This window comes from Quercus suber, unplaced genomic scaffold, assembly GCF_002906115.3.
Source record: "Quercus suber isolate HL8 unplaced genomic scaffold, Cork oak 2.0 scaffold_46, whole genome shotgun sequence".
In the NCBI taxonomy this organism is placed as follows: Eukaryota; Viridiplantae; Streptophyta; class Magnoliopsida; order Fagales; family Fagaceae; genus Quercus; species Quercus suber.
Genome location: NW_027069511.1, coordinates 1,688,103 through 1,712,183, shown reverse-complemented (window position 1 = coordinate 1,712,183; position 24,081 = coordinate 1,688,103). Strand labels below are relative to the sequence as shown.

Sequence of the window (24,081 nt, the reverse complement as noted above, 5' to 3'; positions counted from 1 at the left end):
CTTTGTGACAAAACATCACAATACAGACTCATCTAGAGTAAAAAAACTCTGAGAAGACTTGGTACTACTAAAGTGACTCAATTAAAAAAACAAAAATAATTATATCAAAAATATTTTTTTAAAAAACTTGTAACAAATAACTTGTTGGAAGCTTGAACAAACATATTAAAAATGCCTAGACAATTTAATGGGAATAAAGACACGAGCTATAGAATCGATCAACTTTACATAAAGCTTTGATAGGAAACATACTTTCCATCTAAATTTAGGAACATTCAAGAGAAACACAATCTTGCTATCAAATCAATTTCGTAGAGAGCATTAATAATTAAATTCCCTCTACATTTCAAATTTCAAACTCTCTCTGCTCACGTTTTTATATGGTGAACGCTTCAACATTTTTTGAATTTTTTTTTTTGGGTTTTTTTTTTCTTCCAAACCGGCTTGAACGATAGGTATTTTAATTTCTTTTTCCTTTAAGCTGAACCTTAAAAGAGTTTGGGTTGCGCTTGATAGTGGAACTAAATAAATAAGAGGTGGGCTGGATTAATTATACAAGTTTATTATAAGGTGATACTGAGAATAAATAAATAAGTATTAGGCTACATTTATAAGGCTAGGATGTATAGGGCTGGAAATTGTAAAAACCATTTAAAAATTGAAGGATTTTTTTTTTCTTTTACGAAAATTATGTGGTAGCTGATGTGGCGCAACATGAGAACAGCAGCATTAAGCGCAACGTATGTAACCCGTGCGGTAATTAAATAAAACAATTCAAAAAAAATTGCATTTTATTATTTAAGTGATACTATTGGTTTTTGTTATTTATTTATTAATCATGACTTTATTCATATTTAAAAGGCTCAGTTAAGTATAAATTCATAGGATGCAAACCAGAAATTTTCATTAACAAAAATTAGCATTACATTATTTTTTTACAATTTCAGTCGGGCAGACCAGTTACTAAAGTGACTCAATTAAAAAAAAAAAAATAATTATATAAAAAATATTTTTTAAAAAAACTTGTAACAAATAACTTGTTGAAAGCTTGAACAAACATATTAAAAACGCCTAGACAATTTAATGGGAATAAAGACACGAGCTGTAGAATCCAACAAGTTTACATAAAGCTTTGATAGGAAACATACTTTCCATCTGAATTTAGGAACATTCAAGAGAAACACAATCTTGCTATCAAATCAAATTCGTAGAGAGCATTAATAATTATTAGATAGCATATAGCCCTGTGCTATACTCCCTATAAAGCTGAGCAAGCTTAGATCTAAGTATGCATCAATGGTCAGAAAATATACCAATATTAATGCTGTAATTAGTTGCTTCTCAGTTTGGTACCAAACAGAGTCAGCTTGGTTTGTTGTGTCTATGGCATCCATCTTTTCTTTGTTGTTTGTTCTTTAGATTAGTTGTTGCGAATTTTTGTAAGGGGGTTAAATTAAATATAGTGAAGTGAATAAATATCTACTAAGTTTATACTTGAAACCAAGGTGCTATAAATATGAGACCCTTTTTTTGAGTTTATGGATCACAAACAAACTCAAAAAAAGGGTCTCATATTAATATAAACAGAGTATAGACGTTTTGCATCCAAAAAAATGAATTGACATGTAGAGATACCTCAACCAAAGCAGGGAGGTTCTGTCAATATTTATAAACCATGTGGAAAGGAATAAAGGGAGGAAGGAAATCAGATAGGCAGCCGTTACTGAGAAACGATAGAGCAGGAAGGTGGGTAGCTTTCTTAATCTCTGTTTTCTCACGCAATAAATAAGTATTGGGCTGCATTTATAGGGCTGGGATTTATAGGGCTGGAAATTGTAAAAACTATTTAAAAATTGAAGGATTTTTTTTTTCTTTTACGAAAATGACATGATAGCTGATGTGGCCCAAAATGAGAGCAGCAGCATTAAGCGCAACGTATGTAACCCGTGCGGTAATTAAATAAAACAATGAAAAAAAATTGCATTTTATTATTTAAGTGATACTATTGGTTTTTGTTATTTATTTATTAATCATGAGTTTATTTATCTTTAAAAGGCTCAGTTAAGTCTAAATTCATAGGATGGAAACCAGAAATTTTCATTAACACAAATTAGCATTACATTATTTTTTTACAATTTCAGTCGGGCAGACCAGCAAACCTTATATGATATGGCTTATCAACTGGGGCTTTACTTGTAACTTCTTATAAATAATTGGCGTAAGAGTGGTTTGTGTGCATAGGTGAATTGTACGTTGGGTGTATAGGAAATGTTGTTTGGATTGTCTATCTGCTAGCTTAGATCAGTATAGTTTGAATGAATTTGTATAATTAATTTCTGGGAGCTATGTGATGTGTGACCTGTGGGGTTTACTTTTATTTCATTAATGCAAGGATAATGTTCATCTTGGTTCCAATGTCCCATTCCAATTTTGTGACATGCTTGAAAGTTTGGAATTTCATACAGGGCGGTTCCCGCAGCCAATGCTTCCCATGTTCATCATTTAAAATTTCCAAAAGTTTATCAATGCCTCCACACTTGACTCACAAAGTAGCATGATTCCATGTAGATGAGAAACTACAATAAAATTGCCACATGGAATAGCTTTTTCAATTAAATTTTTTCCTTCAACAACTTCTTCATTCAAAAAGTATTTCAAAGGCTTCCCACTATCAGTAGCACATCAGGATTTTCTTCTTCATAGCACCGAGAAATTAGGGTTTTCTCTTTGTCGTGTAGTAGAGCTGGGTGATTGAAAAATGGGGTCAATTGAATTTGTTGGAGGACTAGTTTGCTTTCTGTTAACTTGTTGAAGCGTTTGCAACTAATTAAGAAAAATGAAAAAATTAAATTAATAGACTGAATAAATTATATAGAGAGAAATAAATAAGTAGATACAAATCAAGAAAATAGTTTTTTATACCTTAACTTAATGTTTCCCAGGAGTGTTGCCGAATCTTTGCCTACTTTCGAAAATATTTCAACTAATATGTCAGTATGAAGATTTTCTAAAGTATTCATTTTTTGGTTTTTTGTGTTTTTTTTTTTTTTTGAAATAGTGTTATATCATTTTAGTTACTATTTATAATAAAATGATTTGTTAAGGTTCATAGTATCATATTAAATGACAATACATAATAATAATGTGTTTACGAATTTATTATGATTCTACATGAATTTTATGGTGAAATGGTTATACACGAAAATGAAGAGGGGAACTGTATGTTAAGGTGCCTGAATTGGTGTGGTAATTGAGAACATGCACCATCAGCTGAGTAGGAGGGGAACGATTTTGGGTTTTGATTATTGTAGAAGGGGAGGTGAACCTGAAAATACACGGCTATGGGAAAGAAAAAAAAAATAAAATAAAGAAGGACCACAGCTAACTTTCACTTAACTTCTATATGAAAGTGAGCGTAATTACAACTGATCCCAGTTAAATTTAGTATGATTTCCAGAAAATTTATTATACTTCATACTTAAATTGGTGTAGTCCCCACATGAATATAGACACATGACATTATTAACATTTCAATGTTCATATATTGTTTTTCCAGCCTGTATTGACATGACAAGCCCTAATAACTGAAATTGTAATGCTTGGACCATAAAATGAGGTTATAAATGCACCACAATAATGATCTTCTTTCTACCCCACCAACTTCGTTGATTGACTAAGCTATGAGTCGCAATGACTCAATGTCAAATCGTAAAATGCGAAACAAGTTTGGATCTATTGCAACATGTGGATTATCACAAGTTCCAGCAGATCAACAACTACATACATACACATACCACTATGGAGGGAAATGGGTTGGAAAGAAGAGAGATTTCGTTAATATGCCCATATACACGTACGAGAGTCTTGGAAGCGTCGGGCACATCATAGTCGGCAAACCTACAAAACTAAGTACAGATACCACCACAATAGAGTTCACCGTATTAGAACCACCATGGTCAACCTTATACGAGAAGAGGTGCAAGTTGGAAGTGTATTTTCGATGGCACGGGTTACGAGTTCCTAAGGCACGCTTAGCCGAGTTACCTAGAGATGAACCTACCAACATACTTGCTCGTCTTGAACAAGAGAACAATCAAATGCAAAGGCGACGAGACCGTTTTCATGCAATCCAAAAAGCTAAGAAGCATCTAAAGGGGAAGGCTCAAGAGCGAGCCATGAAGTCTATTAATGAAATTACTACGTTAGATGATAAAAGAGATATTTTAGACTTCTCAGATTCAAGCAATGATGATTTCGAAAAATTTCTACCTACAAACATTAAACGCTGTTGTTAATGTCTACACATTTTGTGCAAGACAAAATGTTGTTGTTAATTTATGACAAATGATGATTATGTACGTTCAACTTTTGCAAATCTAAAGATTAATTGTTCATTAGTTTTGGCTAAGTTTATATGAAATCAATTTCTCATTTTTTCCCTGCTGTTCTTTGTTGCTACATATGAAAATTTAATATTAATATTTATGCATAGATTCAATACATACAGACTCATCCAAACCACACAGACCAACCCCTTTTTCACAGAAAACCCATATGGCTCCTAAAGCAAGGACTCACCGGAGTAGAGTGGGGCCCAATTGGGACCATCACTGTCGAGGTGTAAACACTCACATTTGTTCATAATAATACTCACTTCCACTATGCGTGACATGAAACTAGTAATGTATTACATTGCTACGTTAGTATGTTGCAATGTTTTCAATGGATTGGCTAAGTGTATATGAAATCACTTGCTTATTTTTTCCCAACTGTTCTTTGTTGCTATATATGATTATTGTGCTTTGGTTGGACAATGTCCTCTGCTTTGTAGTGTAGGAAAAACCTTAGATATGTTAATGTTTCCAATATTCTGTCTATGTAATTTGAAATGTTACCCACATAACACTCATCACCCAACTTAGATTTATTGCACATTACTTGTAGGAAAATTTAATAGATTCAATACATACAGACTCATCCAAACCACACAGACCACCCATACGTATGATTCAATAATACGAATAATTCATATATATGACACTGTGAGTCGCTGTATCATATACTCGTATCCGTGTATCTTAGTTATGCTAGTGTACTACTTTATTCAGATACATTACATACATACTCATCTAAACCAGACTAACCACTCATTCTCTCTTCGTCTTTATGTACAATAAAATTTTTCCGTAACAAACTTTTCTCCGACTTCATGTTTTGTGGGCAAATAATCTGAGGGATATGTTTGTTTAATCAGTGCCCAAGTCTATTATTTCTACCTAATGATCTTCCAATTTACAATTCTTGCTGGGTGGATATTGAATCTTAGTGGATATCTAAAGACTAAAAAATAACCATAACAGATAGGATGGTATTCAACGAAATCCTGCGAACCATTACAAAACCAAATGTTGTTATCAGCTTTCTTCAATCCCACTTGCCAAATACCACCATAGTGAGTAGTGAGTGTAGCTACGGTGGATAGCTCAGCACTATTGAACCTTGACCACAAGTACCCATCCACACTGACGTGAAAACATAGAGCATCTTTGAAAAGTTTATGCATCGAATTTAGGGGTGAGCTGTCCCCCATTGCTACACTGATGTTTGCAATGTTGCATGTGCTATTCAACAGCTTCGCACTGTAGATACAGAGTCAAGTCATATCATCTACACGCACGTCAATACATAGATATGTATCATTTTGCAATGCACTGTTTTCAAGGATGTAGAGCATCCCTGAAAAAGTTTATGATACATTTAACACAACTCAGCACTGTCTCGTCAAGTCAGGTCAGATAAAGCACAGGAATTCTGAATAGTCTTCACGTGAATAAATACACGACCTCCTTTGCAGTACACATCACCAGCACGTTGTTGTAGCACAAGCTATGACATATCAATTAGCTGCCTCAGTGAACCACATGCACCAACAGGTGCCACTGTATAGCCAAGTCATGTTCACAATTTTCCATGTACTCCTCAACACCTCACTGAACAATACACTATTAAGTCATATCATCTATATTCACGGGAATACTTACCCTTACATACAGTCACATCCACATGAATACTTGCCCTTGCAAAACTCCTATATAAAGTCCCATTTGCATCTACCCTTGCAAAACACCTACGCATACTGAAGTCCCATTTACATCTACACAAATCGATCAGAAGTCACATTTTCCAATGTCAATGCGCAATTAGATGCTACCTCATTTTCCAAATAACTATAGGAGGGAGAGAGACTCCTATGAGAGGGAATACTATGCCGGATTACAACAGGAGTGGGACTTTCGCGTGAATGAGTCCAACGCTCTACACGATGATCTCGTGCGACTTGAAGCGCCTCTTGTCGACCATATCTCGGTCACACTGCCAAGGCAAAACATGCACCAATATGAGCATGCAGTGACAAAAATTAAAAAAGAGAACAATCTGATGATACTGCGTAGGTCCAGGTATCACATGCTATAACTGGCAGAACAGCAAGCCGCCGCAACGAACAGGCAACTCACTTTGGCGAAACGTAACAATGTCCTCAACTACAAAGACTACCTGTCAGAGTGAATGCCTATATGGTATGTGTGTTATGTCTAGGGTTAAGTTAATAATGTTAGTAGCGTTAGTGTTCAATATGCAATGCATGCATATTGGTGACATCGTGTAAGTTATTTTAAGTTTTATGTGTTATGTTCTAAGTGCTTATTGAAAAATATTATGTGTGGAAATATTTAACTTTTATGCATTATGTGGAAATAACCTATATTACGAATAACGTGCGTGCGTGCTCCTTACAATCAATAACAAGGTTTACATAGTACAAATGCAACAACAGTGACACACATACATTTAAAACATACTTAAGCAAAATAGTTCTCCAACGAAGTCTAATTACACCACGACACGATTACTCTTCATCTGACATCTCCACGTTTGACTGATAAATGGGATCAGCAAGAAGTGATTGCATGAATTGTGCGTGCTCGTACCACCCTCCCTCCATTGACTCTCGAATCTCAACTTGGGTCCAATATCGATTAAGACGTATCTTCATTCGATTATTTTCTTCTCTTATGCGGTTCAATACTTTACGAAGTTCGTCGATCATGTCTTTGGGCATCTGCGATGCGAGTCGTCGAGGCACTGGCAACTTAAAACCAACCAACTCATCATAAAACATTTGTTGTTCACGAAATAACCAAGCCCACTCTTGTCTCATGGTATTGTGAATGTAAGCACTATTTCGCAGATTCGGATTGATTGGATAGCTGAACTCATCTTCTAATACCCAGCAGCGACCCATAACAGTGAACACATCGTGAGGCCTATAGAGTTGTGGGTTGCCAGAACCAGACATTGATGCTAAATGCAATAACATCAAATGATCAAATTAATAGTGTGCATCAACTGTTGATAAATAATGTAATGCTGCATAAGATGGTACACGACAAAGACATTCATAAATTTGTGTACTATTACATGCTAAAAATGAAATACTAACACTCAAATTTGACCATAAACATTAGACGTTGTTGTTAATGTCTACACGTTGTGTGCAATAGAAGATGTTATTGTTAATGTCTCAATCAATGATGAGTATGTACATTCAACTTTTGCAAATCTAAATATTAACTGTTCATTAGTTTTAGCAAATCTAACAAATTTTATTTTTTTGTCAATGACATTTACACCAGCAAATACCCAATATAACCCAATGTACACACATAACACTTATCACCGTTTCTATAGATTATTGTACACTTCTTGTAGCACCAAACAACACCAAAAAACTAATATAACCATAATCTACTCATATAGCACTCATTCAAGAAAATACCAAACCACAAGTAATACAACCTATTAAATGAAAATTCTTCCCTAACAAAAATATACATTATGGTTGATAAACTTTTATAATATCTACAACTACTTTTACCTACACAATAAAATTCTCTATGTATTTTAAAGAAGAAAATGAGTTTCTCACCTGAGATGATAGAGAGATAACACCAATTTCTGACATAAAATTTTGAAAATGAGGAGAAGCTGATCTGAAAATGATGAGGACAATTGCATAAGAAGCTGATTTGTGGAATTGAGAAGTAAATAGCAGAATAACTCGCTTTTACTAGAACCGAGTAAAACCAATAACTCGATTTTACATTCATCGAGTTAAGCTTCACATGCAAATACGTGATTTGAAATCGGGTCAGAATTTAGCAGAAGAACTCGCTTATAAAAGAGCCGAGTAATACAAGTAACTGATTTGAAATCCAGTCAGTAACTCGATTTTTCTACTGCTGAGTTATAAACAGTTACCATGAATATTTTATTGCCCAAAAGCCACGCTGGATTGCCACTGTAGCAAGAACTGCCTAAAACTTGGTCTTTCGATAAGCGAGTACTTTAAGTAATTCGATTTTAGCATCATTGAGTATCGAAACATGGGCACGCCCCTATATAGTTTCAAAACAGGGGCATAATGTCAAATATTTTTGCCCAAAGGGGCAAAAGGCCAGATAGTCCCTCAATCGATTATATAAGCTAATAGGGAAAGAACCAAACGAGGGCCACAATCCAACGAAAATATGCCCAATGAACCAAAAAGAATGACGCTTGGATTCGGTAATAAATAATAATCACCTTCGCATTAAATGAATGTTCCCACCTACCAAATGCTTCATTTATTAATGAATGGTCAACCTTTTTTTTTTTTTTTTTTAATAGTGCTTTTTACCCAATCATTCACTCATCCCCTAAAAGGTGAAGGAGACTTGCTGGGATAAGTACCTTATGATCTCCACCACACAATCCCACTATAAAAGGGAGAAAAAACTAGTATAAATAGGACCTTCTTCCACTGAGAAGGGGATCCAAATATAAACACAACAATTTCCAGAGAGAGAGAGATTGTAATCCTTTATATAATCTTACACCTAGGCCAGGCCAAAGATAATAACAAAATCCAAATCACATTTGTTATAATAACAAGATCCAACTGACATTTGTTCCAATTTGTGTCTACTAGTTTCTTTTAGCTTGATTTCTGATATAATTCTCCCATTGTAAACCACCTTCCCATATCCTATTAATTAATTATGCAGATCATTTACCTTGTCCATGGTATTTTGACTCACACAATTATACAATACATTTCTATGACTACATAAAAGATAATACATTAAATGATATTTAAATATGTTCTAAATAGGCTCACACATGGATATACATTCTAAACAACTTAGTTTTTTTTTAGAGATAATTTTTAACCTATGCTTTCATTTCTAGCAAAAGACTTTACCCGTTGAGTTTTTTGGAACCCACAATATTAAACAATCAATTATTACTAAAACTTAAGCAGAATCATTTAAAAAAGAAAAAAGAAAAAAAGAAGATCTAAGATCACACATTTTGTGCCCAACTCTCTTGCGTGGCATACTAAAACTAATTGTTTGTCATTTTCACTTAAAACTCATAACTTTTTTTTTTACTACTAACAATTTATCGTAAGGGGGAATTGTAGGCAAAAATTGTGGCTAAATTTGTGTTATTACTGGATTTTTAGATTCTGAAGCCCTACCAAACCAATACTGAAGTGAACAACTTTCTCAAAAAAAAAAAAATACTGAAGTGAACAAAGTACAAACCACTTTGGCACTCAGACAGTGATCAGTCGTTTCCGCTTCTCCACAACAAAACCCAGCAACAGCTACCATTTCCATTTCCTCAAAACCCTTTCACCTGCACACGGCGTCGTTTCGACTGTCTCACTCTCATTTTCCCCAAAATGAGTTCACGACCTGTACCGGCTTTCGCATTGGACAGCAATGGCGATTGCACTAACCCAAAGAACCAGAGCATTTCGGAGTTGGTTTCGAAGCTCAGAACCGCGTATCGGAGTAAAGACTTTGACCGAGTCGAAGAGGTTTTGGTAGCAAGAGAAACGAAATTGAAGCGAGAATTTGAGAACGAGAAGAAGCAGAACGCGTTGTTGACGGAGAAATTCCAGATGGAGAATCTGGAACGGATCTACCTGGAAGACGAACTTGAAAATCAGAAGAAGGCGTTGGAGGCGGCGCTAGAGAGAGAGAGGAAAGCGGAGGAGGCGAAGAATTCGAAGCAAGATGTGAAGAACGTGGTTGGTGTGCTTCGGAGGAGGATTTGTGAGCTCGAGTGCGAGAATGTGAAGGCTAAAGGCGAGGTTGACCTCTGGAAGAAGAGGTTTGAGGAATTGGGGATTAGGGTTTCGAAATTAGAGGAAGATATAGCAATGCTGACGGATTTAGAGCCTCCGGTTAACAATAATGGCGGTGGCGAGGTGATTCGAGATGGTTCCGACGAAGTGAGAAGAGAGAAGAAGGATTTGAATGAGAATGGTGTTGGAAATTTTAGTCAAAATGGGGTCTTTGTGAAGATTGAGAACGATGGATTGTATTGCAATGGAAACACGAGTAGAGAAGCCAGTGTGGGGCTTGGTTTTGAAGAAAATGGAGATATACTAACTACTGCATGTATGAGTAAAGAAGCCTTTGCAGGACTTAATTTTGATTCTCCGATCAAAGGAAATGGGGATTCTCAAACTGCAGGTATTGGAGAGTTATCGTATTTTTATGTTCACATACACTCATTGTGTTAATTTTATGTGTGCAATAAGTGTGGATTAGAGTTTAGGATTTTACGAAATTGGTGCTTTGTTTGCTCACATGTGCTTATTATTATAGCATGTCGACTATAATGCGAGAGAGGCTAAATGACAAATGGGGTTTTAAAGAGAGAGACTTATGAAAGATGATTTCTTTGGGAATATTTTGATGGGTTGGCTTCAGTTCTAGCTGGTATGTTAGTACTGGTGCTAAATGAATATAGTAATAAGAAGAATTGCCATTTGGGTATTATAATCTCTTGTAGTTATATACTTATATGTAGAATTCACCTAATGATTAGGAATTACTATTTATGGAAGCCGTTTACTTTAGAGCTGTGCTTTGGCAGCTTAATACTGTGCAGAGTAGAAAAAAGGTTTAGGTTTCTAATTAGAGACATCAGAGCTATGATTAATTGAAATGAACACTGTAAACTATAGCCATTACATATGTCAGAGTAGTAAAAATTAGCCTTTTGAGCATTTTATAGAAAGTGTCAGTTAGGAAGGTCCTGGGATCTCTATCTCCATCTCAAGTTGGTTTCTCTTCATCAACAGTAGCACTATAGATGATTTCGTTTGTCACTAATGTAGTTAATAGATAATGGGTTATCATTTGTATCATTATGTACTTGTAACTATGTTGTGAGATTTTTGGCTTGGTTTATTATGAAAAGTTTCAATGTGAGATGACTCGGCTTTTATTGTGAAAGGATTTGGCTAACAGTCCAGTCATTCTAAGCATTGCTTCCATCTTTTTAATTTTCTCCTTTATATTTGATTGTTATTCTTCAATCCTCAAACTTTGTCTATTAATTCTCTAAGGGGACTACTCCTTTTTTGGCATATATGTTTCCATTCTTGTTACTTGTCTTAATATGGAAAGAATGTGATAAGAAAATTTTATTGGAAGGTTCAAGATTTTCAGGAGATCTGCATGAACTGTACAATTGTATTGTAGGCTATATATAAGTTGTTTTTATTAAACTGGAGTTCTGTGAGTAATGAAATGCTTAATTACATGAACAAATATGGCTGCAAATGCACCAGACTTCTGCTCTGTTGTACACTATGACGATTGTGCTAATATGAAATAGGGGCCAGGCCCATTACATTCCTTCTGGTGGTCATGAAGTATACACTTCCCATACTCTCCTTCTACATTGTGAGTTTAAAAACAATATGTGGGTTTTCAAAAGGGAGCTACAGATGATCATTTCATAAGGAAATCGGGATTGGTGCTTTCTAATGTTAGAGCATTTTGTTATATGCGTATGAAAAGATGACCAACTTCCTATTCTAGTTAATCCAATGTGAAAATAATTTTAAGTCATGATACATTGGGATTTATTAATGAGACATGCTTTTGATGTGAAAGGTGTAGTCTTTGAATGGGGAGGCAGGTTGGCAGAATATTGTAACTGATGAAATTATAAGGATCTAAATAATTTTGGAGTCATCTTATATGTTAAAAAAAGTTTGAAATTTAAATTGATATTTAAGACATTGGGCATCCAAATATCTTAGGAGCCAATTCCAATAGGTTTTTCCTAATGCATAAACCGTTCACATGCTTTAGGCTAAGGAAATTGCTCCCCTCCCCCACCCCCCCTTTTTTTCTTCTTTTTCCGGCTTCCAAAATTTTGCTGGTAAATTTTTATTGACATACCTAATATCTGCTTTATATGTTTCTTACATGCTAGCTGTAGAAAGATTTGCATCTAAAGCCAAAATTGACATCAATGATATATATATATATATATATTTTGGTAGGTAAGAAAAATGGGATTATTGACATCATTGATAGTGATGAAGATTGTGCTCCGGAAGGAACTTCAAGTGGAAAAGAAATAAATTCTCAAAAATTTGATGACAATGTGCACTCTGATCTGGCTACTGTGGAAAATGGGACCCGAATGCTCAAACGAAAACGGGATTCATGTGTAAATGTGAGTGAAAAAATCAACAATGTTGATCAAGAAAAAGATGAAATATTTAAAGCCAGTAAACAAAAGATGGAGCCAAAACAAGAATTGATTAGTGATCATGAGGGTTCTCCTGCCATTCATATGTCAAGAAAAGCAGTTTCTTCTGGTGGTATTGGTGTTGATAAACTTATAAGACCATCAAGGCAGGATCAGGTGTTTTTGAGACAATGTAAGGAGAATATGGGGATAGAACAAATCCCACAAAATCTTTGGCATAATTTGGATTTGGATGGGGATAGTGATGACAGTTCTAGTTCATCAGATTCTGATGATGATGTGAATGATTATTTAAATTTGGATCAATTTATACCAAAAGTCCAAAGGAACAGAAATAATCAAAAGTGGGAGTTCGAAGCAAACATGCTTGAAGAATTTCGGAAAGATGAAAAACTTTGTATGGAGGCAGTTTGTGCACTTTATAGACAGCACACCTCTGTGAAAAGATCACCTTTCGGTTTTTCACTTCCCAATAACCGAGGATTTAAGAATTTTGATGTAGCCAGGTAAGTCTGAGAGAGCAGTCTACCATAAATTTTTGTTTATATGTAACTTTTTGTTTTCTTTTTTAGTGACTTTATATTCCCTTTAATTTCCTTCCAAGCATGTTACATGCACAGTTTTGAACAGCTTTTGCAAGATGCCTCTTTCAACAAGACTAGATTGAAAAAAATAAAAACAATTGACTCATACAAACTCTTGCAAAATTCTCAAGAAACTTTTTGAAGGAGGCTGAAGTATGTTTTGCCTTTTCATGTAGCTTGTTAACATATTTTGATATTTTAAAAAAGTGGTTGATGTACATCTGTTTTGTACATTTCTATTTGTAACATTTATGAGGGTAAAAAAATTTCAGCATTCAGCTGTTTAATCAACTGTTGCTATTTAATTTGCTTCTGCTGTTTCTAATAGAGTTTTCCATGCATTTGGCTCCAGGGGGACTACTTTGGCAGAGTTTCTTATAGCTGGTGATCCACAAAAAAGGATGAGGAAATCTGTTGCAGAGTTGGAGAAGCATGACCAGAAAGGTCTTTCTGACTGCAGAAGATTAGCTGTTACTCATGCTAAGCAACTATTTGAGATATACCAGAAGAAAGAGGATCCTTTCTTCTTATCTTGATAATTTGAATTTGCAACTTCTGGTTTTCAAATGTCAATGCTGATGCATGTAGTTCTAAGTGTCCTAGTCCTAGAATACTGGGTGTTCTTGATTGTTCATATCTCACAATTTTGAATCCTTTTGTTGCTAGATGGCTGTATATAGTTTATAGACACATGCAACAGTGTCTGATACCAACTGATTCTGCTAGTATAAAAATGCAAGGAGTCCCTGCTTGTTTCCTGATATATATTAAATGTTGATATGGACCTTGGTGTAAAGCTGCATATCAAACAAAGGGACTGCCCATTGTCCAATCTATTGCAAAAAATTTAATATAGAGTAATAGACTGTTACACAATCAGTCTCCCCCGCCCCCCTTCTTCCCTAGCTAAATTGGGGGAGTAGGGTGGTGGGGTTCGAACACCAGTGTCTAACCGCCTCAATAGTGTCTGATACCAACTGATTCTGCTAGTATAAAAAATGCGAGGAGTCCCTGCTTGTTTCCTGATATATATTTAATGTTGATGTGGATCTTGTTTTAAGAGCATTCTCATCAGTTCTCTCATAAAAAATGTCATTTTAACACACAAAAAATCTACTTTATCATTTTAGCACATCATTTTACAATATATCATTTATCAGATGTTCTATTCTTCAATTTTATACATTAAAATAATATTTACAACACATTAAAATAATATATTAACTCCTCTCATCATCATCAACAACAACGGCACAGCCACCACTGCTGCAACAACGGCCACCAACAACGACCACGGCCACACCAACAACATCAACAGCCACCACAACCACCAAATTACAATACCACTGTCACAACTAACCCACAACCCACAACATTCACAAACCTCAAAACCCATCCCAAATCAAACAAACCCAACCTCCAATCCCTCTAGATAAGCCTGAACCTCACAACCTACCAACAACAACAAAAAAAGCCACCACCACAACCCATGAAAATCAACCAATAGCCACAACAATAAAACTCACGGCAAAAAAAAAAAAAAACCACCATCAGAAAACAAAAGATAAGAAATGTCTCACACTGTGAGAGATCGGCGATGTGGGGGTGGCTGGCACAGCAAGCTCGGCGGTGTGGCGTGGTGTGGCGGATGGTACGGCAAGCTCGACGGCACGGCATTGCGTGATGTGGTGGATGGCACGAAGCTCGGCTGCGCGGCGTGGTGGTCACTGTGGTGGGATCGGCATGGCTGTGAAAGAGCAACAGAGAGGGCTAGACAGAGATGAGAGTTTGGATCAGAGTTAGAGATATCGAAGATTGAGAGGGAGTGCCGAAGAGAGATGGGGAATTAGGAAAATCAACAAGGGAAATTGATCGGCGGTTTTATTTTTAAGTGATCTTTAGAGAGTTTTTGTGTTTTGTTTTTAAGGGAGACCTTGAGTTTGCATTTGCATTTGAGAATGACTGAGGAAAGAGAGATACAACAGAGATGAGAGTTGAGAAAGAGAACTAGACGGAGAGAGAGAACCAGGTAGAGAGAGAGATATGTGTGGGGAGGAGAGAGAAAAAGTATATAAAATAATAATAAAAATTTTGGCACATTTGTCCGTACTGTCTCAAATATGAGATGGTACTATAGCCGTGTGTCAAAAATTTTGAGATTTGAGATATCTGATGATGGTTGGTTTTTGGTGTTTGGTGTGTCAAATGCCAAATATTTGGCATTTGACACACCTGATGAGAATGCTCTAAGGTTGCATAAGGACTGTCCAGTCTATTGTAGTCAAGTTAAATATAGAGTAATAGACTGTTACACAAGTCTTGTTCCCCCTTGGCTGCCTTTATAGCCCTGCATAGGTACAGTTTTCAATCTCACTCGTGCTACAACTTCTCTTTCATATTATATGCTGGTTGGTGCTTTTTCTGTGGGGTTTCACTTTTTTTTTTTTTTTTTTACACCCATTTGCCTGTTTTACTTTTTCTTGTTTCTTAGCTTTTGGTGGTTGTGGAAAGGCTATTGAGTTTATGGGTTTTATTATTTACGTTGTGTTGTTTCTTTAAAATTTTAAGTTGGTTGGGGTATTCTTGATGCTTCTTTTGCTATATGTGCTTTTGGAATTTGTTATACACGTTTTCTTGTTTTGCTTGTTTTTCTTGGTTAACATATGATAAGTTATTTGGTTTTAGTTGAAACACCAGATTTAATTATTGTGGATGTATTACAACTTATAAATTTCTATTTTGATTTTGATTTTGATTCGTTCCTCACAAAGTTTCAGTTTTGAATTTGATTAATCTCTATTCTCTTAACAGATCAAACTCTGGTTAATTCTAGCTAATGGTTGAATTCTTGCTTGTATAACTCAAAATTTACAAGCAATGCACAAGTTTTCCCTCTCTCTCTCTCTCTTTCTTTTTGAGATAAGCAATGCACAAGGTTGGGTGCTTAAAGTTTTTTTATATTGTTGTTGGAGGCAAGTTTTATTTTTATTTCATTCAAAAATCACTTCCATTATCTCAGCCCCCATTAAATTCACCTTTCTTTACTTTTAAAGTTATTTTATTTTATTGCCATTTCAAATGAATCTATTTCTAAATGTTGGTTAAATTGCACAAGTTACTGTTTTATGCTGTGGTTGCATGGAATGAATTATTTATTATTCAAGTTTCATATAATACACATGGTATGTGGTAATTATGAATTGATATGGATTATAATGATTGCTATTTATGGAAATGTTAGGACTGCATTGAAAAACAAAGTTCCTTTGGTGTGCTCTTGAACCTTAAACATAAGGCTGAGGTAAAAAGTACAGAAAAAGATGAAAAGAAATAGAAAGAAAAAAAAATACTAATTACAAAGAAAGGAGCGAAGGAACATAGGGAGAGAATCACTAGAGGTGAGTCCCCCAGCCCTAGACCAATCAAAAAGGGAGCCACTGAAAGAGGCTAGTAACTGATCTTCGGAACTATCCATGTCCTCAAACGTCCCCCTATTTCGCTCCCTCCACAAACACCACATTAAGCATAGTGGAGCTAAATTTCAAATACTAGACAAATGCTTCCCAAGCCAATCCCACCAACCAAAGAGAGTATTCGCAGCTGATCTTGGCAAGACCTAAAAAATCCCAAAAGATCTAAACACCAAACTCCACAGCCAGTAAGCCTTACCACAATGTAGTAGCAAATGATTCATCTTTTCCCCATTACAATGACACATAATGCACCAGTCCACAAAGTTCATCCCTCTACCCCTCAAATTGTCACATGTAAGGATTTTGTTCCATATAATAGTCCACACAAAGAAGGAAACACGCCGAGGGGCCTTAACCTTCCAAACACTTTTCCAAGGAAATATAATGGGCACGGGTCCTCTTAACTTATTGTAAACGAGTAGATATCAAAATTCTCATTCTTCGTCAACTTCCATTGCATACAGTCTCCATTCTCAGTTGGAGGTAAATTAGAGCCCAATGTATGAAGCAAAGCATCCGCATCACCCATTTCCCAATCATTTGGTCTCTGAATGAAACGAACATCCCAGCTTCTCTGTTCCTTTATTCCCAACCATTCAAGAGAAGCGGCCACTGATTCCCCTTTATTGGAGGCAATCCCATACACAACTGGATAGGTCAATTTAAGTGGAGAATCCCCACACCATTGATCTGTCCAAAGCTTCATTCTATCCCCCACCCCTACCTCAAACTGAATATTTTTACTAAAAGTTTCCTAGCCCATTTGGATACTTCTCCACAAACCATACCCATGTACCCTTCTATCTAGCTTGGAAGTCCAACCCCCCATTCTTTCCCAAACTTTAGAGCTACTACCCTTCCTCAAAGCCTTGTCTCCTCAACCCCAAACTGCCATAACCATTTTCCTAGTAAGGCTTTATTGAAAGTAGTTAATTTCCTTTCTCCTAACCCACCATTTTCCAAAGGTGCAAACACCTTATCCCAACCTACCAAATGTGTCTTGGAGTCCTTCCACAAAAAATCCCTTTGCAACCTCTCAATTTTATTGGCAACATACATAGGGATTGTAAAAAGAGATAAAAAGTAAGTCGGAAGACTAGATAATGTACTCTTAAGCAATGTCAGTTTTCCACCTTTTAACAAATATATCTTCTTCCAACTAGCCAACTTACGCTCAATTTTCTCCAATATAGGATTCCAAATAGTAGGGGACTTGTGAGACGCCCCCAATGGCATACCAAGATAGGTCATATGTAAAGACCCAATTCAGCAACCCAAGATCTCTACCAAGGCATGCATATTAGGAACCTCCACAATAGGAACCATCTCTTTCTTCAAAGCATTAACCTTTAAACCTGTTACAGCCTGGAAACAAAGGAGCATCCGAACATGCAGAATCTACTCCTTATCTGCATCACAAAATAGAATCGTATCATCCGCAAACAAAAGATGTGAGACACATACCCCTTCACCCCTCCTACCACCTGCCCTGAAACCTCAAAGTAAACCAGCAACTTCAACTCTTTTCATCATCTTACTAAAAACCTCCATCATAACTAGAAACAACAAAGGAGATAGTGGGTTTCCTTGTCTCAATTCCCTCGAGCTCTCAAAAAAGTCAGCTAGAATCCCATTAACCAAAACAGAGAACTAGACTGTGGATATACATGTACGGATCTACCTACACCACTTCACCCCAAATCCCATTCTCTTCAACAAATCTAGTAGAGCCTCCCAATTCACATGATCATAGGCTTTTTCCATGTCCGGCTTACAAATAACCCCCGAAATCTTACTCTTCACCCTACTATCCACACACTCATTAGCAATAAGAACAGAATCAAGTATCTATCTTCAACCCACAAAACTGTTCCGAGACTCAGATATCAACTAATCCAAAGCATCTTTCAAGTGGTTTTTCAAAACCTTAGCCAAGATCTTTTATACACTCCCCACTAAGCTGATAGGTCTAAAATCTCGGTTATTGGATGCCCTATTCTTCTTAGGGATTAGGGCTATGAAAGTTGCATTAAGAGATTTTTCAAACTTGCTGTGTTGATAAAACTCTTCAAACACAGCTAAACCATCTCTTTCCATAACTCCCCAACAATGGTGGTAGAAGGCCATAGAAAAACCATCAGGACCTAGAGCTTTATCTCCTTTCAATTCTTCAACAACACGAAAAATCTCCTCCTTTTCAAACCTTCTTTCAAGCCAGTGACTCTCCAACCCCTTCAATCTGATCAAACTCCAAACCTTCCACAAAAGGCCTTCACTCCTCTGTTTCCTTGAGTATTGATTCCACCACGAATGAACCCTATCTGTGAACCCCTCTATGTTTAACCACATGTTCTTAAACCTAAAAGGACTCTTCCCCCTCAATATCATCCCTGCCTCCATTAATATGGGGAAGTGGTCTGAGATAGGACAAGGTAAGACCCGCTGGATCACATCCGGATAGTGGTCCTCCCAATCATAAGAAACCAGAACCCTACCTATCCTACACATCGAAGGCAGATCCAAGCCACTAGACCAAGTATAACTCCCTCATTCTAATGGAAAGTCAATCAAATTGAGCTCCACAATGAATTCATAAAAATTCTCCATAGCTAGAGTAAGGCATAGAACCCCTAACCGTTCACTTGGGAAACGAACAACATTGAAGTCCCCTATGTAACACCATGGAACATCCCAAAGTTACTGAATTCCTATCAGCTCATCCCACAACTATCCCCTTAAGTTATTATCATTTGGGCCATAAACCCCAGAACAAGCCCAAATAAAACCATCCCCCACACCCTGCCACTAAACCGAAACGAAAAAGTAACCCACCATTACCTCTAACTTTTCTAAAGCTCTCTTATCCCACATCATCAAAACCCCACCAGCTATCTAATCCATATCCAATGCCACCCAGTCAACATAAGGGCAATTCCACAAGCTGCTAACTAACTGTCTATCCATACTAACAAGCTTAGTTTCTTGAAGGCAAACCACATCACAATTCCACTCTCGTAGTAAATTTCTAACCACCAAACATTTTCGTGAATCATTCAATCCTCGGACATTCCATGACAACATTTTCAACTTCATTACAACTGTTAACTCCCTACTCCAATCTCAGTATTGCAGTCAAAGAAGACTATCTACCGCCATAATTAACCGAGGAAATCAAATTCCTCAACTCCCTCTTCCTTTTGTCCTTGGACACAGCTTTCCGGTGGGCTGCAACTTTTCTGTTTAACAGATTGGCATCCTCAATCTCCCTTTCAAGCCCTTGTAAAAGCTTAATACACATCTCTTTATGTTGACCCAGAGAAAGCCCCATCATTTTACTAAAACCAGGGAGTCTATGTTTCACCTAATTAGAAATATTCAAAGTATTTTCAAGCCTCAAAACCTCATTAACACTGTTCAACTCAGCCGACCCCAAAGAAGTGATGGTCATCAAAGGGGAAGGACTATCCACATCACCCAAACCCATGTCTGCGCCACAATTTGCTGATACCACTAATTGGTCAGCTTAATGGGGAGTCTCTATCCCCTGAGCAACCTTCGCAAAATCAACCCAACACACTTCATCTCCACCCTGGACACCCAACTCTACTATCCCAGCTCTCGCTAAACTCAGAAACAAATTAGACAAAAAAAAAGACCCATTGACACCCAATCATGCTTTGTTTATGTCTTACCCAATGTCATCGGAGGCTCATCGGCGCGAAACCCATCAGAAAGAGGGCATTCGACCTTTATAAATGAGTTCATGGGTTGACCCATCGTCTCTATCTGGGTAACAGCAACCTCATGAGCACAAATAGAGCTCATCACCGTCACCAATGAGTGATTTTGCACTAAATCGGCCTTACCTGGTGTCATCAGTGACTCCTCAACATGAAACCCACCAGAAATAGAGCCATCGACCTCCCTCACAGGCTCCTTAGGTCAACCTAACACCTTAGTCTGAGCAACAAAGATATCGTGACCTGTTTTGGAGCTTGCCACCATCACCAGCTCGTGGGCTTCATGTGTCGCTAGTGAGTCCTCGGCGTGAAACCCATCGGAAAAAGGACCATGGTTCACCACTGGGCTTGTCGCCGACATCGAAGCAAGTTGTCTCGCTTTGCTGACCATTACCAGTGATGCCAGTGACTCCTCAGCGAGAAAAACATTAGCGTCTTTGACGACCTAAGCTTCCGAAGCTGTGTGAAGGGTTTTGGACATCACCGATGCATGGGCTTCCTTATTTAAAAGTCTCAGGTCACCCATAGATGGGCTTACACCCTCTTCCATCCTAGATGGGCCAGTGGGCTCTGGAAAAGAGATCAATGGAAGGCCCACTTGATTACCATCATGGTCAAAGCCCACCACAGGTTTGTGAACCCGTGAAACATTAGAAGAATCCACCATGTGATCCCTCTGATCCCTTGAAACCCAAATAGAATTCCTCAGGCCACCTTTTTTCCATGCCACACTCCTTTTTCCTTCCCCATTCACTTCTACAGTCAAGCTTTTTCCAGTCCAGTTTGACTTCTTCAATTCACACTTATTTCCATAAACATGTTCAGTCCAATTTGATTTGAAATTCAACAGAGATCTCCTTTTATTTCGTACCGGATATATCTTTCCAAAATCAAAGTCCTCTGTACTACGCCGAGAACCCACTTCTGTGCCTCTAAGAGTCGTCGGACCTGGTAAGTTCACTGCCGTTTTGCTCAGCAGGTTTTGCCTCTCCCCCTTACTATCCCCTAACAGCCATTTCCCTTTATCATGGGTGCTCAACCGATGAGGCTGATTTCTACCCCTTACCTGCACCTGATGCCCACGCACCGTGTCGGAAAAAGATTTAAAAGGTTGAACCCCTGAGCTATCCTTATGAAGCTGAGCCAAAAATTGCCCAGTCCCTACATTCACATAGTTTTCAGGTTCCAATATCTTCCTTAACTCTAACCCAAAAACCCTCCATCCATTCTTTGCTCTGCCTACTGGAATAATAATGGACCTCCTAGACCCGCCAACTTTAAATTCAGTCAATAGTAGGAACAAGCCAAAAGAATTAGAGATCCATTGGAGGGTGTAAGCTAAATCACCTTCCCTAAACGAATAAAAAAACTTTGGACTGACCCCAACGACAATCTGTTCTATACTCTTCATCAACCATTGTGCCACATTCTTACACATGAAGACCGACTTCATGAAGTACCTACTCCGCTCAAAACTCCTTAAAGAAAAATACCGTCTCCCTTCTTCTACCCCCAGTTGAAAAAGTTTGGATTCAATAAAAAAAGCTATGAACCCCACCCATAATGAATGACAAATCACTAAGACAACAATCTGTGAAAATTTAAGAAAAACTCTAAAACTTAGGCATCAGCATTCAGAAATCCATCCCTAAAAGATTTGAACATCTATCATTTTGAAATTGAAGTCGACAACTTAAATTACATTTGCTTGGAAATCTAAAGAGCTAAAATAATAAAGTAGTCCTTACACACTTATATTTTCTAACTTGAAATCTATCAACAAAAGGCTTATATTTTACGTTCTTAATGTCTAGGAACGCCAGTCCTTGTAACTTCATTCCATCGTGGTCTGGTACAAGTATCGATCCTTTGCTTGGAGCATGAGGTGGATTATTATCTATTAATTACATTTCATATATTCCCCTTGCCAATGCCTTCCTGACTCATATACAAGTATATAGTTGTGTAGAGGATGTATCATTTTCAGCCTTGGTGGCAATGACTAACTCAACCTTTTATAGCGTAAAATTGTAAATGAATACATGAAGTTTGAAAACCACCGTTATAATTTTCAACTTCACCTGTTCATTCCTTTTTCTAGTTGGTTGGAATGAGTCCTTTAGAAAAGTCATTGGAGAAGCTCAATGATCTTTGGAGAAAGAAGCTCTTTGAAATGATTGTGGGTTTCGAAGTTGGTGTGTTTATTGGTACAAGCTTAGTTTTGTAAATTTTTTGTACTTCAAAGTGGATACTAATTTAATCTGATGTTAATCTTTAGAGGTTTCTCTTTTATTTATTTATTTATTTATTATACCTTATCATTCAGTCTACAATTCCAGTAGAAAATGTCCCCTCTTCAGAGTTGAATTGGTACTTGCTTTTCAATTTAAGGGTTTTTTTTTTTGCTTTGCATATTTAATGATGTTTACATATGGTACATTCACTTAGTTTGATTGTTATATTAGGCTAATGGTGTATTTTGGTTAAGATGTTTGTCACATTTGGGATATGCATTAATTGCATTTGCACCAAAAGCTAAGTGAGAAGATAAACAGAGGAACTGAAATGGAATGGCCTTGAAAATTTGTTAATTAGTTTGTTTAGAGGCTACTGTAAAGTAGAGACGAGATTAACAGTTCATTGCGGATGCTTTATAAGTATATGCTTGAAAAGATGCTAAGAGCTTTTGTACTAGTTGCAAATTGCACATATATTATTGTTTTTTTTATCAGAACAGGGAGGAGAGTGTAGCTCAATTTTTCTTTAAAAGCCCAAAACACTATGAGCTAAGGTTCGTCTTTTTGAAAATTGTCCCCCCCTTTTAATAATTATGATGTGTTGAGCTTGTTGGAACTTGGAAGACATCAATTAATCTAGGCGGTGGGTGCATTGTTTCTGCCATGTATCACGTGGAGATTATTGCATTGTTTTTTGCACGTTTTGATGATCGAGTCTTCTAATCAAATGATTTTTTGTATCATATAATATTTGTTGTCACTTAGTAATGGGGTAATCCATATGATGCAGAAAAATTTATCTGGGGTACCACATTACCAACTTGTACTATTTGTATTGTTTTTAGACACAGCGACAGCCACAATCACAGCCACAAGTCCATAACTGTATTATCGTGTATGTATGTCTGTGTATATATATATATATATGCACTTTCCCCATGTCATGTCAAACACCCACGAGGATGTACCAACGTAAGCAAAAACTGTCCAAGCTTTTAACGTCTGTTTGTTATTGGTAGTTTTTAGATAGTTTATTTGTTAAATATGAGATCAAATATATAATTTTTGGTAGCTTATTTACCTGATTGTGTGACAAAAAATATAAATTTTATTTATTACATGTGTGACCAAAAAAAGTAAAAGTTAACTTATATTTTAGTTGCCAACGGGAGGCTTGGCTAAGTGGGTAAGACTCGAACGTTTCGTGCAACACACCTAGGTTCGAGTCTCGCTCTCGCAGGAGTCTGTTGGTGAGCATCCTAAGTGGGGTTAAAATCTCACACAGGTTGAAAAAAAAACTTCCGTGGTCCGCCTGACGCCTTACCTGGGGTGTAATATAACCATAAATCCCCCTATCTTTGTTTACCAAAAAAAAAAAACTTATATTTTAGTTTGTTAATTTTATTTTAAAAAACTACAA

General features: G+C 36.8%; 1 protein-coding gene across 1 annotated transcript; it reads left to right on the top strand.

Moving 5' to 3' along the window:
* Positions 1–9,592: 9,592 nt before the first annotated feature.
* Positions 9,593–14,007, top strand: LOC111984343 (uncharacterized). Its single transcript, XM_024015977.2, has 3 exons — positions 9,593–10,586; positions 12,416–13,133; positions 13,564–14,007. The coding sequence occupies exons 1-3, from the start codon at positions 9,788–9,790 to the stop codon at positions 13,745–13,747; spliced, it is 1,701 nt and encodes a 566-aa protein (XP_023871745.2). The 5' UTR covers positions 9,593–9,787; the 3' UTR covers positions 13,748–14,007.
* Positions 14,008–24,081: the final 10,074 nt, after the last annotated feature.